This window comes from Pristis pectinata, chromosome 8, assembly GCF_009764475.1.
Source record: "Pristis pectinata isolate sPriPec2 chromosome 8, sPriPec2.1.pri, whole genome shotgun sequence".
NCBI lineage: Eukaryota > Metazoa > Chordata > Chondrichthyes > Rhinopristiformes > Pristidae > Pristis > Pristis pectinata.
Window position 1 is genome coordinate 9,328,603 of NC_067412.1, and position 15,049 is coordinate 9,343,651.

General features: G+C 42.1%; 1 protein-coding gene across 1 annotated transcript in view; it reads right to left on the reverse strand.

The window, feature by feature from the left end:
* Positions 1-15,049, reverse strand: part of cacna1ha (calcium channel, voltage-dependent, T type, alpha 1H subunit a) — a 257,588-nt gene that overhangs the window by 47,878 nt on the left and 194,661 nt on the right. Inside the window, exons 16-23 of the mRNA XM_052022258.1 lie at positions 13,841-13,941; positions 11,425-11,548; positions 11,137-11,205; positions 10,070-10,254; positions 7,573-7,699; positions 5,002-5,127; positions 4,460-4,549; positions 422-614 (exon numbers count right to left, since the gene is read on the reverse strand). Coding sequence (XP_051878218.1) covers positions 422-614; positions 4,460-4,549; positions 5,002-5,127; positions 7,573-7,699; positions 10,070-10,254; positions 11,137-11,205; positions 11,425-11,548; positions 13,841-13,941 — 1,015 coding nt within the window. The remainder of the gene's footprint in view (positions 1-421; positions 615-4,459; positions 4,550-5,001; positions 5,128-7,572; positions 7,700-10,069; positions 10,255-11,136; positions 11,206-11,424; positions 11,549-13,840; positions 13,942-15,049) is intronic.

Below are 15,049 nucleotides of genomic sequence, written 5' to 3' on the forward strand. Positions count from 1 at the left end.
TGTTGTGATTTTTCTGCAAATTGCAATCAGGTAATGTGTACCTTGAGAGATATCTATTTACAAACTAGTCCATTCAATGTAGCTGAGAAAGCATATTTATGGAACAATTTTACTGGGGGAGAGAAGAACAGACTCCTGATTCTCAATGAGCAGAAGGATACTGCTGTAAATTAACCCATCCTCACTCCCATCACGCCTCTGTGCGGGTTTTTGTCTGAAAGGATTAGGAAATTTTTTTCATTTTAGAAAAAAATTCTTCAAAATAAAACTGCAATGCAACCAGCCTTATCAGATCCTCATGCAAGGTGAACTTGGCGTGCACTGGCATGCTGTGGGGATCGCAATTCTCTTCCCAGTTTGGAAACAGGCATGGCTCAGAAAGATTAAACGTACTACCGACCAGCTAGGCACAGTTCCTTACTCCTGCGCTTTTTCTCCAGCCGGCGCAGGCGCTTCTCCTCCCTCCGGCGGGCTTCCTCGGCCTCCTGATGCTGCCGGCACTTGTGGAAGTTCTCCACCACGACGCCCACAAACATGTTCAGCACGAAGAAGCTGACAATCAGGAGGAAGGAGATGAAGTACAGGAGCATCCATGGGTTGTGGTTCCTCTGGGGCTGTCAGTTGGTAGGAAGGGCAAAGGGCAGAGTTAGAACATACTCTCATCTCATATTTTGCATGAGGGAGGTCATTTGGGCCATCCAATTTATGCTAGCTCTCATAGAAATCCCATCAATCCCATTCTCCCACCTATTTCCCTGGAGCCTATTCTCTTTCAGACTGATTCTGCTCCCACTCACTTACACTCGGGGTAATTTACAGTAACCGATTAACCTAACAACCAGCACATTATTGGGATGAAAGCTAGTCACCCAGAGGAAACCCACGCGGTCACAGGGAGAACATGCAAACTTCACACACGCAACATTCGAGGTCAGGATTGAACCCGGGTCACAGGAGCTGTTCAGTTCTGGTTGCCTCACTATAGGAAGGATGTGGAAGCTTTAGAGAGGGTGCAGAGGAGATTTACCAGGATGCTGCCTGGATTGGAGAGCATGTCTTATGAGGATAGGTTGAGTGAGCTAGGGCTTTTCTCTTTGGAGAGGAGGAGGATGAGAGGTGACTTGATAGAGGTGTACAAGATGATAAGAGGCATAGATTGAGTGGACAGTTAGAGACTTTTCCCAGGCTAACACAAGGGGGCATAATTCTAAGGTGATTGGAGGAAGATATAAGAGTAAGATATAAAATATACAGAGAGTGGTGGGTGCGTGGAACGCACTCCCAGCAGAGGTTGTGGGGACAGATACATTAGGGACATTTAAGAGACTCTCAGACACATGAATGATAAAGAAATGGAGGGCTATGTGGGAGGGAAGGGTTAGCTAGATATTAGAGCAGGATAAAATGTCGGCACAACATCGTGGGCCGAAGGGCCTGTACTGTGCTGTAATGTTCTATGTTCCTTGCAGTGCCAGTGCATTGCGCACATCAATTCATTTCACTTCTCTGAAAATACGTAATGATAAAAACAACATCACTTTTGATCTCATGTGGTGATAATTTCCACTCTTCCACACAGAACTGATTCACGGAAGGCTGATATACACTTAAAGCCTGATTGTAGATGGCAGTTAACTGTTGACACTAAAGTTAGTCCATACATGCTGCAGAACACATAAGTCTGGGATTTACTGACAGGCTTGGAGGGCTGAATCTAATGGTTGGTTCTGTCATGGGACCCTCATGGTCAGGTCTAACACTGGATCTGAAACCTCATTCTTTTCAGTGTACGGCAAAGATTTAGGGGAAGGTGAGATATTTTTTTCTCAATTATTTTGCTCTAGTAGTGCACGGTACGGTAGTTTAGCAGTTAGCATAACACTATTACAGCGCCAGCGACCCGGGTTCAATTCCGGCCACTGTCTGTAAGGAGCTTGTACGTTCTCCCCATGTCTGCGTGGGTTTCCTCCGGGTGCTCCGGTTTCCTCCCACATTCCAAAGACGTACGGGTTAGGAAGTTGTGGGCATGCTATGTTGGCGCTGGAAGCGTGGCGACACTTGCGGGCTGCCCCCCAGAACACTCTGCGCAAAAAGATGCATTTCACTGTGTGTTTCGATGTACATGTGACTAATAAAGATATCTTATCTTATCTTAGTTTAATGTTTTTAATTGTTAATGTGCTATGTATTCTTAACAGCTGAAAAGATATTAAAATTAATGACATCAGTCACAGGTGGATCCCAAGTTTGCCCGCCGTCAGTGGAAAGGGGAAGTTGGGAGACCACGCGCCAGTTCTCATTGGTGGATCAGAGATGGAGAGAGCCAGCAGCTTCAACTTCCTGGGTGTTAACATATTGGATGACCTGTCCTGGGCCCAGCACATAGAAGCAATCACGCAGAATGCACGCCAGTGCCTCTACTTTCTTAGAACCTTAAGGAGATTTGGCATGTGACCAAATACTCTAACAAACTTCTACAGATGCACTGTTGAAAGTATCCTGACCGGTTGCATCATGGTCTGGTACGGCAATTCCAACGCACAGGAATGCAGGAGGCTGCAGAGAGTAGTGGACACAGCCCGGTCCATCACGGGCACAGCCCTCCCCACCAATGACAGCATCTACATGAGGTGCTGCCTCAAGAAGGCGGCATCTATCATCAAGGATGCCCACCATCTGGATCATGTCCTCTACACGCTGCTACTGTCAGGCAGGAGGTACAAAAGCCTGAAGTCCCACACCATCAGGTTCAGGAACAGCTACTTTCCTGCAACCATCAGATTCTTGAAACAACTTGTACAACCCTAACCCTACCTCAGCAACGGAACACTACAGACCACATCTTGCACTACCATGGACTTGTCTCTGATTGTGTTTTTTTTACACTAACGTCTTGTTTTACAGTCTTTTTCTTCACTGCCTTGTATAATTTATAGACAATTTATGTTATGTGTGTTGTCTGAACGTACATGCCTATGATGCTGCTGCAAGCAAGTTTTTCATTGTACCTGTACCTCACTGTACTTGTGCACATGACAATAAACTCGACTTGAACTTGGTGTTTTGGAGAGAACCTCTGCTCTGTGCCAATAAGCCCTGACGCAGGGTTTCGACCCAGACAATTGACAATTCTTTCCCCTCCCCCACAGATTCTGCTCGACCCGTTGAATTCCTCCAGTAGATCGTTTGTTGCAGCAGAACCAACAGTACTGTGCTGGTATTTATGTTAAACGGAAACCTCCTTCCATCCCATGTCATTTGGATGACATCTGCATGCCCCTCCATTCCTTTTTCCTTTACAATGGCTCTGTTAGTTGCATATTCTAATCACTCCTGGAGTAAATAAATTTCTCGTAAATTCTTTCACTGCAGGGACCAGCTGGAGTACATAGACTGTGGCCCATGAGTAAGTCAGAGAGCAGAGCATGCTTTAACCATTGGGTTTTTCTCCCACAGTATTCACACAAAGCCCTGCCCTCAGCTTTACCACCTGTCAAAGGAATTCATAGCATTGCACAGCACTGAAACAGGCCTCTCAGCTGACTGTCAACAACCACTTACACCAATCCTAGATGAAAACCATTTTATTCTCCCCACATTCCCAGCAACAAATCATTCACCTACACATTATAAGTAATTTACAGTGGCCAAGTAACCCACCAATGCACATGTATTTGGAATGTGGGAGGAAACCGGAGCGCCTGGAGGAAACACACAGTCACTGGGATAACGTGCAAACTCCACACAGACAGCACTCGAGGTCAAGATTGAACTTGAGTTGCTGCTGCTTCAAGGCAGTGTCTCCGCTGGCTGCATCATTGTTACGTCCACATTAATGGTGTTTTGGCATATGACTCTGCACTGTCCATAAGATAAGATAAGATCTTTATTAGTCACATGTACATCGAAACACACAGTGAAATGCATCTTTTGCGTAGTGATTTTGGGGGGGCAGCCCGCAAGTGTCGCCACGCTTCCGCCGCCAACATAACATGCCCGTAACTTCCTAACCTGTACGTCTTTGGAATGTGGGAGGAAACCGGAGCACCCAGAGGAAACCCACGCAGACATGGGGAGAACGTACAAACTCCTTACAGACAGTGGCCGGATTTGAACCCGGGTCGCTGGCGCTGTAAAGCATTATGCTAACTACTATGCTACCGTGCCTGCCCCAATGACAGAACAGCCTTATCTCATTTTCTTTCATGTCAAGAACTTGGACAGTCTATGTTTTGGCAACTATCTTACAGTTATCACCCATAGTTTTTTGGGTTCCAATGAGTGGAAATATGACGAATGACTCTGTAAACAGATAGCGTTGCTTGTATTAGGAAGAAAAATGTCATTAATTCTCGTAGCTTTAAGTTTATTGCAACTTGTGATATAATAAAGGACAATAACAAACTGTTAATGGAGGTAAATAATTAGAAAGGTATTATGAACAATGTTTCAATATTACCTGTTTGTCTATCCCTATAGCATCGAGGCCATGGTACATTATATTTACCCAGCCATCTTTGGAGGACAAAACAAAGAGTGACATCAATGCCTATAAAGCAAACAAAAGGAAAAAAAAACACATGATCTCTCCTGAAATTTTGATTTCTCTTGCCTTTTAACACAAATGCAAAGCTTGATAAACAAAATACAAACCACTCCCAACAAAGTGATGTGCAAAAGAATTTTATTCTGTTGAGGATACCAGTATTACTTGCAAATGATTATGAAGGTGATACTGCCAGCCAAGTTTTCTGTACACATTAGTTGAATGAGAAAAGCAACACTGTGTTATTACACTTGAGAGCTGATAAAGATATTACACCAATTCCACATCTCATATTACACGCACCAGTGTTTGCTGGCAACATGAACAGAACAATTACCCTTCAATTTCAAGTCTTATTATTTTACAAGAAGGACTATACATTAACTAATGTTCCCCATAAATAGCATGCTTTCTCTAATTGATTATTCCATTAAGTGCACATGCTTACTGCATACCTGTCCCAGATTATCAAAATTATATTTACGGCGAACCCATTTGAAGTTAGCTTGGAAACAATCTGACTTGTTTGTGATGTTCCTGGTGTCATGTCCAACACAGTGGTAAAACTTGCCTTTAAACAGCTGCAAGGAATATAGATCAATCTTAGATAATTCAAACTACAAGGTTAAAAATGAACATAACTGGTCTCCCCTTCAATCTTATGCTCCAACACCACAGATTTCCCCACCCCCTCCAAGCCCACATTCCAGGGAATTATCCTAAAATGTGTGAACATACAAACAGATGAATTAGGAGCAGGAATTGGACACTGACCTTTCCAGCTTCTTCTACCATTTAATAAGGTCAAGGCTGATTGGAACCTCAACAATAAATTGTTTACTCCCCAGTAACCTTTCACTCCCTTGCTTATTCAGAACCTTCACATAGAACATAGAACAGTACAGCACAGTACGGGCCCTTCAGCCCACGATGTTGTGTTGACCTATATAAACCTACTCCACGATCAATCTAACCTTTTCCTCCTACACAGCCTATAACCCTCCACGTGCCTATCTGAGAGTCTTTTAAATGTTCCTATTGTATTCAGCCTCTACCACCACCCCCAGCAGTGCGTTCCATGTACCCACCACTCTCTGTGTAAAAAAACCTACCTCTGACACCTCCCCTAAACTTTCCTCCACTCACCTTAAAACTCATGTCCTCTGATATTGGTCATTGCTGCCCTGGGAAAAAGGTGCTGGTTGTCCTCTCTATCTATGCCCCTCATAATCCTCTACACCTCATTCTTAAAAATATGCAAAGACTCTACCTCCACTGCCTTTAGAGAGAGTTCCAAAGATTCATGACCCATTGAGAAAAAATATTCCACCTTAAATGGGTGATCTTGATCCATATACAGGAGGAAACATCATCTCCATATCCACCATGTCAAGGCACCTCAGGATCTCAATTGACATCCCCTATTGTATAAGCTGTCCATGGGACCAGCTATTAGCAGATCATGGCGAGAATCCTCAGAGCCTGAGGATTAACTGTCAATCCTTTGCTCTGTGCGGCTGTTGCCAAGGCTGGGCCTTGGTCCAAAGTGAGTCATTTCATAGAAGACTGTCTACCTCATAAAGTCTTCAAATGGTTCACTGCAAATGTTCACGTCAAGCTATAATTTATATAAACTCACATAGTCTGGAAAGGATTAACATTAGTGCTGACAGAGACAGAGAAGCTCTCCCCTCCCAATCGCTAGTCCAGTTTACTGCATACAATTGAAGGACAACATAATATTAAAAAAGATAGAATGCTTTTACCCAGTCTTCCAAGGCATACAAAATTGCAACAACTAGAGTGGCAAGAAAGTATGGAAAGTTTTTAAAACATAATTCATCGAACATTAAGGCATTCCAGTGACTATACCTGTTGTGGAGACACCTTTTTTGTTTTTCTTTTGAGACAATACAATATTGTTTGCAAGTTAGTAAATGGAAGGGTTTCACTCACTAACTGGATGTAGCAAGTTGTTAGAAGAAACAAAGGACTGCAGATGCTGCAATCCAGATGAAAAACACAATGATGCTGGAGGAACTCAGCAGGCCAGGCAGCATCCGTGGAGAAAAGCAGGCGGTCAATGTTTCGGGTCAGGACCCTTCTTCAGGACTGAAGATAGGAAAAGGGGAAGCTCAATATATAGGAGGGAAAAGCAGAGCAGTGATAGGTGGACAGAAGAGGGGAGGCGGGGTGGGCACAGGGTGGTGATAGGTAGATGCAGGTAAGAGATAGTGACAGGCAGGTGCGGGGGAGGAGGGGAGAGCAGATCCACCGGGGGATGGGTCAAAGGTGAGGAGAGAGAGGAAAAAAAGGTTGGAACAAAAAGGCTAGGAAAGGGAAGAAGAGAAGAAGTACGGTGGGGGGGGGTGTTGTGGGGAAGGGGAGTGGGGATTACTTAAAGTGGGTTTCCCCTTTTCCTATCTTCAGCCCTAGGGTCCTGACCCGAAACGCTGACCGCCTGCTTTTCTCCACGGATGCTGCCTGGCCTGCTGAGTTCCTCCAGCATCATCGTGTTTCTCATATAGCAAGTTGTTTATATTTGTGCTTGTGGCATAAAATTGAAGAACAACATTATATTAGAAAAGAAATGAAGTTTTGTGTTACATAACCTGATCATATTCTCATGAGGTACTTTTCACCAATACTGCTGGATAAGTTCGCAGGATGTACTGTTTGTTGACATTGACCAGGATTTAGGGTGCTGTAGTGATTTCTTTATCATGTAGTTAAGTGGTATTAGATTTTACACAGAACCACCCTAATTGCTGTGGTGAGTTGCTCCACACACCTTAAACTGATTTACTGTGTATTTGTAAAAAAAAAGTTGAGAGGTTTGACAAGGTTTAAAGGTGGCAAATTGTCCTTTGGTGCAACACAATATAACTTGTCTGTTTGCTAAATCCAGTTTTAGTTACTTGAAGGAAAGTCAATTTCCTTGGTCCGTGGGATTGGGGTTGGGGTGGGAGCTGCTGGGATGCAGGGAAAGAAAACACTTTGACCTCTCATTGACAAATCAAATATACCTGGACCCCCAGGATTCCGAAGATGATGAAGAAAGCACAGCAGATGAGGACAATATTCCCAATAGGTCTCAATGAAGTGATTAAGGTTTCCACTACCAGTTTAAGACCTGGGGCTCGACTGATGACCCTAGCAAAAAGAGGAAACTGCTGTCAGTAATCATTGTCAATGGAATGAGAAGCTCCCAAAGTTACTATTAATGGTGAATAAAGAATTATTTAGCTAGGTTCAAAGAAGATGGTTTGATGAGTTTGCCTCTATAAAGTTACAGGGAGAGAAGCACAACAAAAGCATTGACAATACTGAAATAAAATCAGTTGGAGCACAGAAAGTAAGCTGACTTTTTCAAGCACGACCTACATTGAGCTAATAAGATTAAAACAGTCTCTTCATATTTCCTTACAATTGGAATCTCCAGCTCCCCAAATCTCTTAAACCAATATACTCACTATAAACATTTCAACACATGTGGTGGTTACAAACGACAACATTTCTGCTGATTTTCTTGACTACAGACTTTTATCATTTGCTCCTATAATTCAGCACGTCCTGCCGTCAGCAATATTTAGCTTTTATGATAAGTATTGTTCAAGGAGTTTAACATGGGTACTATCTCTAAACGATTCATTTATATTTGAGATTTGCTTGGGTAACTTGGAATGAAATGCTACAATATCCTTGTGTGGTGTGCATGTAGGTGTTCAGGAGGGGTGTGCGTATGTGGGCTGTGTATGTGTGTGCAAGGAGTGTGCGTACATGTAGGTTAAGCATGTGTGAGGTATATTTCCTATCCACTATTCCTGAAACAAGCATCACTTCATCCGTATGCATGCTTATATCTAAGAATACAAAGGCAAAATAGAGAGTTGTTTTTAATGACAGCAGAAAAGTACACTGAAGGTTTTACACTGCCTATCCATTACACACTACTTTCCACTTATCTTTCCATTGATAAAAGTGGCAAGGAAGATGGTCAGACTGCAAAATGTGGCAATCAATCCATCACCGTCTATTGCCCACTTTTACCAAAACTTGCACCATCTCTTAGACCAAACCTGCATAGGGACGTACTGGGACATTCTCTCATCTTCCCTCTCCCATCGGGCAGAAGATAAAAAAGCCTGAAAGCACATAACACCAGGCTCAAAGACAGCTTCTATCCTGCTGTGATAGGACTTTTGAACAGATCTCTTGAATTATAAAATGGACTCTTGACCTTATAATCTACCTCGCCTTGCACCTTCCTCAGCATGGACCTTATTGTTCACCTGCACTGCACTTCCTCTGTAATGTAACACTATATCCTGCATTCTGTTATTGTTTTTCCCTTGTAGTACCTTGATATACTGAAGTGCTGAAATGATCTGCATGGATGGCATGCAAAACAAAGTTTTTCACTGTACCTCGTTACACATGACAATGATAAACCAATTACTGCCTGGCCAGTGACAGCAGACCACATTGCAGGTCTCCTTTAGCCAGCCAGGCTTGGCTGTTTGAAGGAAATGTTAGTTCCCCTCATTACCTCACCATTACTGTATTTTATTTCACAAAACAGAATTAAGGTTGTGTGCAGCAATGAGGCAGGAAAACATGGAGATCACACCTGGTTGGTAACTGCGACCAACCTGCAAACTCATTCTTTCTCAGTGTATTTCCAAGTTCAGTGCAAGAACTGACTGAAGAAAATCCTCCCACAGAATAACCAGAAGGAAAGAATAGCTGACGTTAGGTCCTTTTCCTTGACTTTGAAAAGATTGATTAAGTGAATTCAATATCAAGTTGCTCTACATCAACATTTTTTCTTGTAGGTTTACCAGAAAAAAGCCTGGGGAGTCAATTTCCTTCTGGTTCAAACAGCAATATTTCATAAATTTCATGGATGGCAGAAGCCAGCATGAACCTAAGAGGTGTCAGGAAATGATTTTGAGTTCAATAATTTATGAAAATTATTTTGGAAAATGCATTAACTTCATTTGAATTAAAGTTGTAGAATAGGTAAGGTGGGAAAATAGGAGAAAGATGAACCTCTTTTTCGTTTTACTTCAAGTCGTTCATTGAAGGTTTGTATTGGCACAGTGAAATGCACATCACACATAATCGCACGCACAAACACATCTGCACATGCACACAAGGATACAAACACACATGTACATCTACACGTACAAATACATGCAAGTTTCCATACATTCGGACACACGGACCCACCTCCACAAACACGCAGGCACACGGATGTACACACACACACACACAAACATGGATACACTCACACACGCGTATGCATACAGGCCCCTGCAGACAAACACATACATATGCATGCACATACAAACACACACAATTCCATACACATGATCCCAGCTCAACACACACACATACACAAATATTGTAGTATGCAAATAAATTAAAAATAGTATTAATGTTAAGCTCCTGAGGATCCTGCAGCCCAGGGAGGTAGGAATTTCTACTGGCTATATCAGTATTTGTGAAGACTCATCTTACCGGAGAGGGCGCAGAGTTCTCAAGAGACGGAGCACCCGGAGAATGCCAAGGATTTTCGCTCCTCCCGCTGATGCCAGGGAGACGATTATGTCAATTACAGAGACAAAGACTAGGATGCCATCCAAAATGTTCCAACTGCTCTGCAGATAGGCACTTTCACCAGAAAAGAATCCTAATGCTACAACCTGAAGATATAGCACATTATTAATAGAACAATGCCTTACCATTGCAAAAAAGATGAATATATGTACTAACTTGGAATGCAGTTGAAGAATTGTCATTAGCAATATTGTGAGCTCTGCACTAAAAGATGAACGAGACTTCAGAATGTTGTAGACTGACGCAAAGCATCTCTAGCCAATGCAAAATATGAATAATAAAACTAATTGGAGATTAAACTACAGAGCCAAAAGACTGGAATTATAAATAGGAGACAGCAATAAAATAGTAAAATGCTCTGGTGAAATAGTGTCTATAGAAATGCACAAGAAACAAGAGAGACATTTAAACATTGCTGATGCCTAGTCTTCAGGGGTGTGAGATAATAAGACCGATGGGAAATACTCCATTTATCAGTCTGTCTGAAGGCATCTGAGAGGATATAATAGTTGTACAGTTAAGAAATAGGAAATAATTAACTCAGTTTTACCTCAAATTAGACGATGAGATTGGTGTAGAGAACATGGCTCCACACAAGTAAAAATAATCATAAGATTCACATCAGAAAATTCTTCCCCCAAAGGTGAACTATGTGTTGAATAAAAGTGCAGATGCACAAATAAAGGCTTTGATGGTTTCAAGAAAATGGATGCTTCATCAAGGTTGGATGATGAGGTGTACTGAATGAATTAATTAAGATCAGCTAATCAGCATTTAAATTACCAAGTGACCTATCAACTTGAATTTACCTTGGAGCTTCGGTGACCTTAAACATTAGCTATTTCTTTCTTTATGGATGCAGTCTGACCTGCTGAGTATTTGCAGCACTGGACGATGTAAAAGGTTGGATTTATTCAGACATCTAATGACAAAGAGAGCAAGTGCAAAAAACAAACATGGGAGATTACCTTAAGGGCCATTTCAACCACAAAAATAGCAGTGAAGATATAATTTGAGACACTCAGAAACATCCGCTCCTGTTGAGAAAGCAAAAAAAATAATGTTCTGAAGTGTTGGGTAGTTGAATGAGAGCAGTGAACCGTGACACAATCAACAATCTGAAAAATACTTCCAGGTATATTATTAAAATAGTACAAAGAGTGCTGTGGGGTAAAGGAAGTGATTAACAATTACAGAAAATGAAGTAAAGTGAAAACATAAAAGAAGTTGGCAGAGACGGAATGACAGATACTCACCGTACTGCTCGGGTCAATCTCAGGTCTTTCAAGGGCAATGGTGATGCAGTTGAGAAATATGAAAACCAGTACCACATGATCAAACATTTTGTGAGCAATGACCTTCTGGCACATGATGCGGAATCTTAACGTAATGAAAATAAGGACATGTCACTCATTTGTAAATTTTATCGAGAATACAGTTAATTTACTGGACAGAAACATGTCACTCAGCCCAGCCCTTCCAATCCATGTTGGTGTTTGTGTTCCACCCAAGATTACCCCTATGCTTCTCATGTAAACTCATCCTGGGACGAAGACCAGGATGGAGATAGGGTTCTTGTCATTGCTTTGACTAATAGCTTGACAGGAGAGAAGTGAGGCGTTGCATTGACATGTGTTCATCATGGTTCATGAAGCTGAGTCTTGGGATGACAAGCTTGTTTAATGAGGAATAATTGAGCAGGTTGGGCTTGTACCCTCTGGAGGTTAGAAGAATGAGAGGTGATCTTCTTGTCAGCTCAAAGATTCTGATGGTCCTTGACATGATAGACGCTGAGAGGATGTTTCCCTACATGGGGACTCTAGAACAACAGGGAATTGTTTCAAAGTAAGGGGTTTCCCATTTAAGATAGAATTTCTACTCTGGAAGGTGATGAATTTTGCTTATTTATTACGGCACAGAAGAACAATGGGCCATTGTGTCTAAGTTAGTTCCCAGCAGAGCAATCCTATCAGTCCTATTGTCCTCCTTATTCTCCCTTCCCTCTGCAACTTGTTATCTCTCACACAAGCCCATCAACTCCCCTTTGGCTCTTTCACTGTTTATCTGCACTATAAGGGGTAATTTGCAGCAACCAATTAATTTACCAGCACATCTTTGAGTTGTGAGAAGAAATCAGAACACCCAGAGCAAACCCACAGGGAGAACATGCAAACTCCACAGTACTCGAGGTCATGTTAAAACCCAGGTTCATCTATGAGGCAGCAGCACCAACTGACCACCCTTCTGTAAGTACTGTACATGCTCAGCAATCTTTGAAATTCTCACCTTGGAGAACTCTGGAGGCTGAGTCATTGAATACACTCAGGGTACATCTTTGGACAACAGAGGAACTACAGTTTATGGGCAGCAGGAGGAAAGTGGAGCTGAGATTAACATCAGATTGGTTATGATCCTATTGAACGCAGGAGGAGGCTCAAGGAGCTGGTTAGTCAACAACTTCTGTTACTCATGTTTCAATATAACCTATATATACATGGTAGTGTAGCAGTTAGTGTAAGGAGATTGTACGTTCTCCCCGTGTCTGCGTGGGTTTCCTCCGGGTGCTCCGGTTTCCTCCCACATTCCAAAGACGTACAGGTTAGGAAGTTGTGGGCATGCTACGTTGGCGCTGGAAGCGTGGCGACACTTGCGGGCTGCCCCCAGAACATTCTATGCAAAAGATGTATTTCACTGTGTGTTTCGATGTACATGTGACTAACATAATCTTGTCTTATCTGATCTTATTTGCAAAGCATTCAAGGTACGTTGCATTCAGTTCTGGTCACCCCATTATAGGAAGGATGTGGAGGCTATGGAGAGAGTGCAGGAGACGTATAACAGGATGCTGCCTGGATTACAGGGCATGTCCTAAAAGGAGAGGTTGGACAAACTTGGGTCATTTTCTCTGGAGCAGCGGAGGCTGAGGGGAGACCTGATAGAAGTTTGTAAATTATGAGAAGCATAGATAGGGTAGACAGCTGGTATCTTTTTCCCGGCATTGATATGTCTAACACTAGAGGGCATGCATTTAAGGTGAGAGAGGGAAAGTTCAAAGGAGATGTGTGAGGCAAGATTTTTACACAGAGAGCAGTGGGTGCCTGGAACGCGCTGCCAGAGGTGGTGGTGGAGGCAGATACGATAGAGGCATTTAAGAGGCTCTCAGATAGGCACATGAATGTGCAGAGAATGGAGGGATATGAACCACGTGCAGGCAGAACGAATTAAGTGTCATATAGCTTAATTAACTCGGTACAACATGGTGGGCTGAAGGGCCTGTTCCTGTGCTGCACTGTTCTATCTTCTGAAGCTACAATCCTCTTCTTATACAGTTGTTTGGCCTTTTTAGTAATGGACATCATTTCAAATTTATCATGTAATTATAATAATTCAATTACAGAATAACTAGACCAATTTATTATGATTTGCAGTATTTATATTTTACACAAATGTTTTCCATTGTCTTGTTAATTCAAGAGTTGCATTTTTTATAACTGAAAGGTGAAAAGAAGCATTTAACATTTTCGAGTAAATTTACGTTATTTTGCAGAATACTTCAGAATGAAACTTGAGACTAAATTACACAGATAGGATAATATTTTTGACTGTCTGGTAACAATGCACTTTATGTCAAAACAAGGATAAAAAGAGGTCGGAAATGGAAATTGAGGGTACCGGTTTTGGGGAGCGAAGAGGTAGAGAGCCCAGTCCTCATGTGTTTTACACCATGCTGGTTTGTAAGGCTCCAGAAATCTACGGATTCTAAAACAGTAACCCTGGAAAGGAAAGAAAGACAGATTGTTTACTTCTGAAGGTACATCAATACCTACAAATAATCTGTGAAACATAAATATGTGGTCATAACGTCGTACAGGTCCTTTGGCCCAACAAGTCCACAGCAGCCATCAAGCACTCACTTGCACTAATCTCATTTTTCTATTCTCCCACATTCTCATCAACTCCCTCCAGATTCTACCACTCACCTGCACACAAGGGGCAATTTACAGTGGCCAATTAATCCACCAACAACCACATCAACACACACAGTCAAAACGGAGATTAATATTGAACCTGAGAGATGAGATAGCAGCTCTACTAGCTGTGCCACAATGCCCGCCGAATGATGGACAGCTCTATATGCATTGGTTAAAGGGAGAGTTGTATTACAGGCATATCGAAGATTAATGGAAAATACTGAAAATACTCAGCTGCATATTCAGCAGCCTCAAACCTGAAACATTAACTGTTTTTCGTTCCTGCCTGACCTGCTGAGTGCTTTCAGCATGTTCTGCTTTTATTTCAAATTTGCAGCTTTTTGAGCTTCATGTCAAATTCACGTTTTATTTTAACAATTTAGAAGCAGCTTCTTCCCCTCCACCATCAGACTTCTGAACGGTCCATGAACCTGTGAACACTACCTCGTTATTCCTTTTTTTCTGCACTATTTGTTTATTTTGTAATTTATAGTATTTTTTATGACTTTGCACTGTACTGCTGCCGCAAAACAAAAAATTTCACGACATATAAGTCAGTAATAATAAACCTGATTCTGAAGCTTCTTAGAATAATTACTTGACTTTTGTTATGCAAAAGTTGAGACTCTCAGAAAAGAATAATATCAAAGTTGGAAGGAGAAGACAAAGAATGAGTGGTTTGGTGATGATTTTATACGCCTGTGATTACTGCAAGGTTACCGTGGGTTCACTTGCATGCGATTTTGTGCCTACAGAATAATCCTTCCAGTTTGTGAAGGGGGTTTGTGCCTGGAAGACACAGGACACACTGCCCGCAGTGCCCCCTCCTTAATTTTGGAAGCCTGCCACTCGATAAGAGTGCTGTCCATGCTTAGGTACCATGGAAGAACTGAGGAAGGTCATTGCCCCT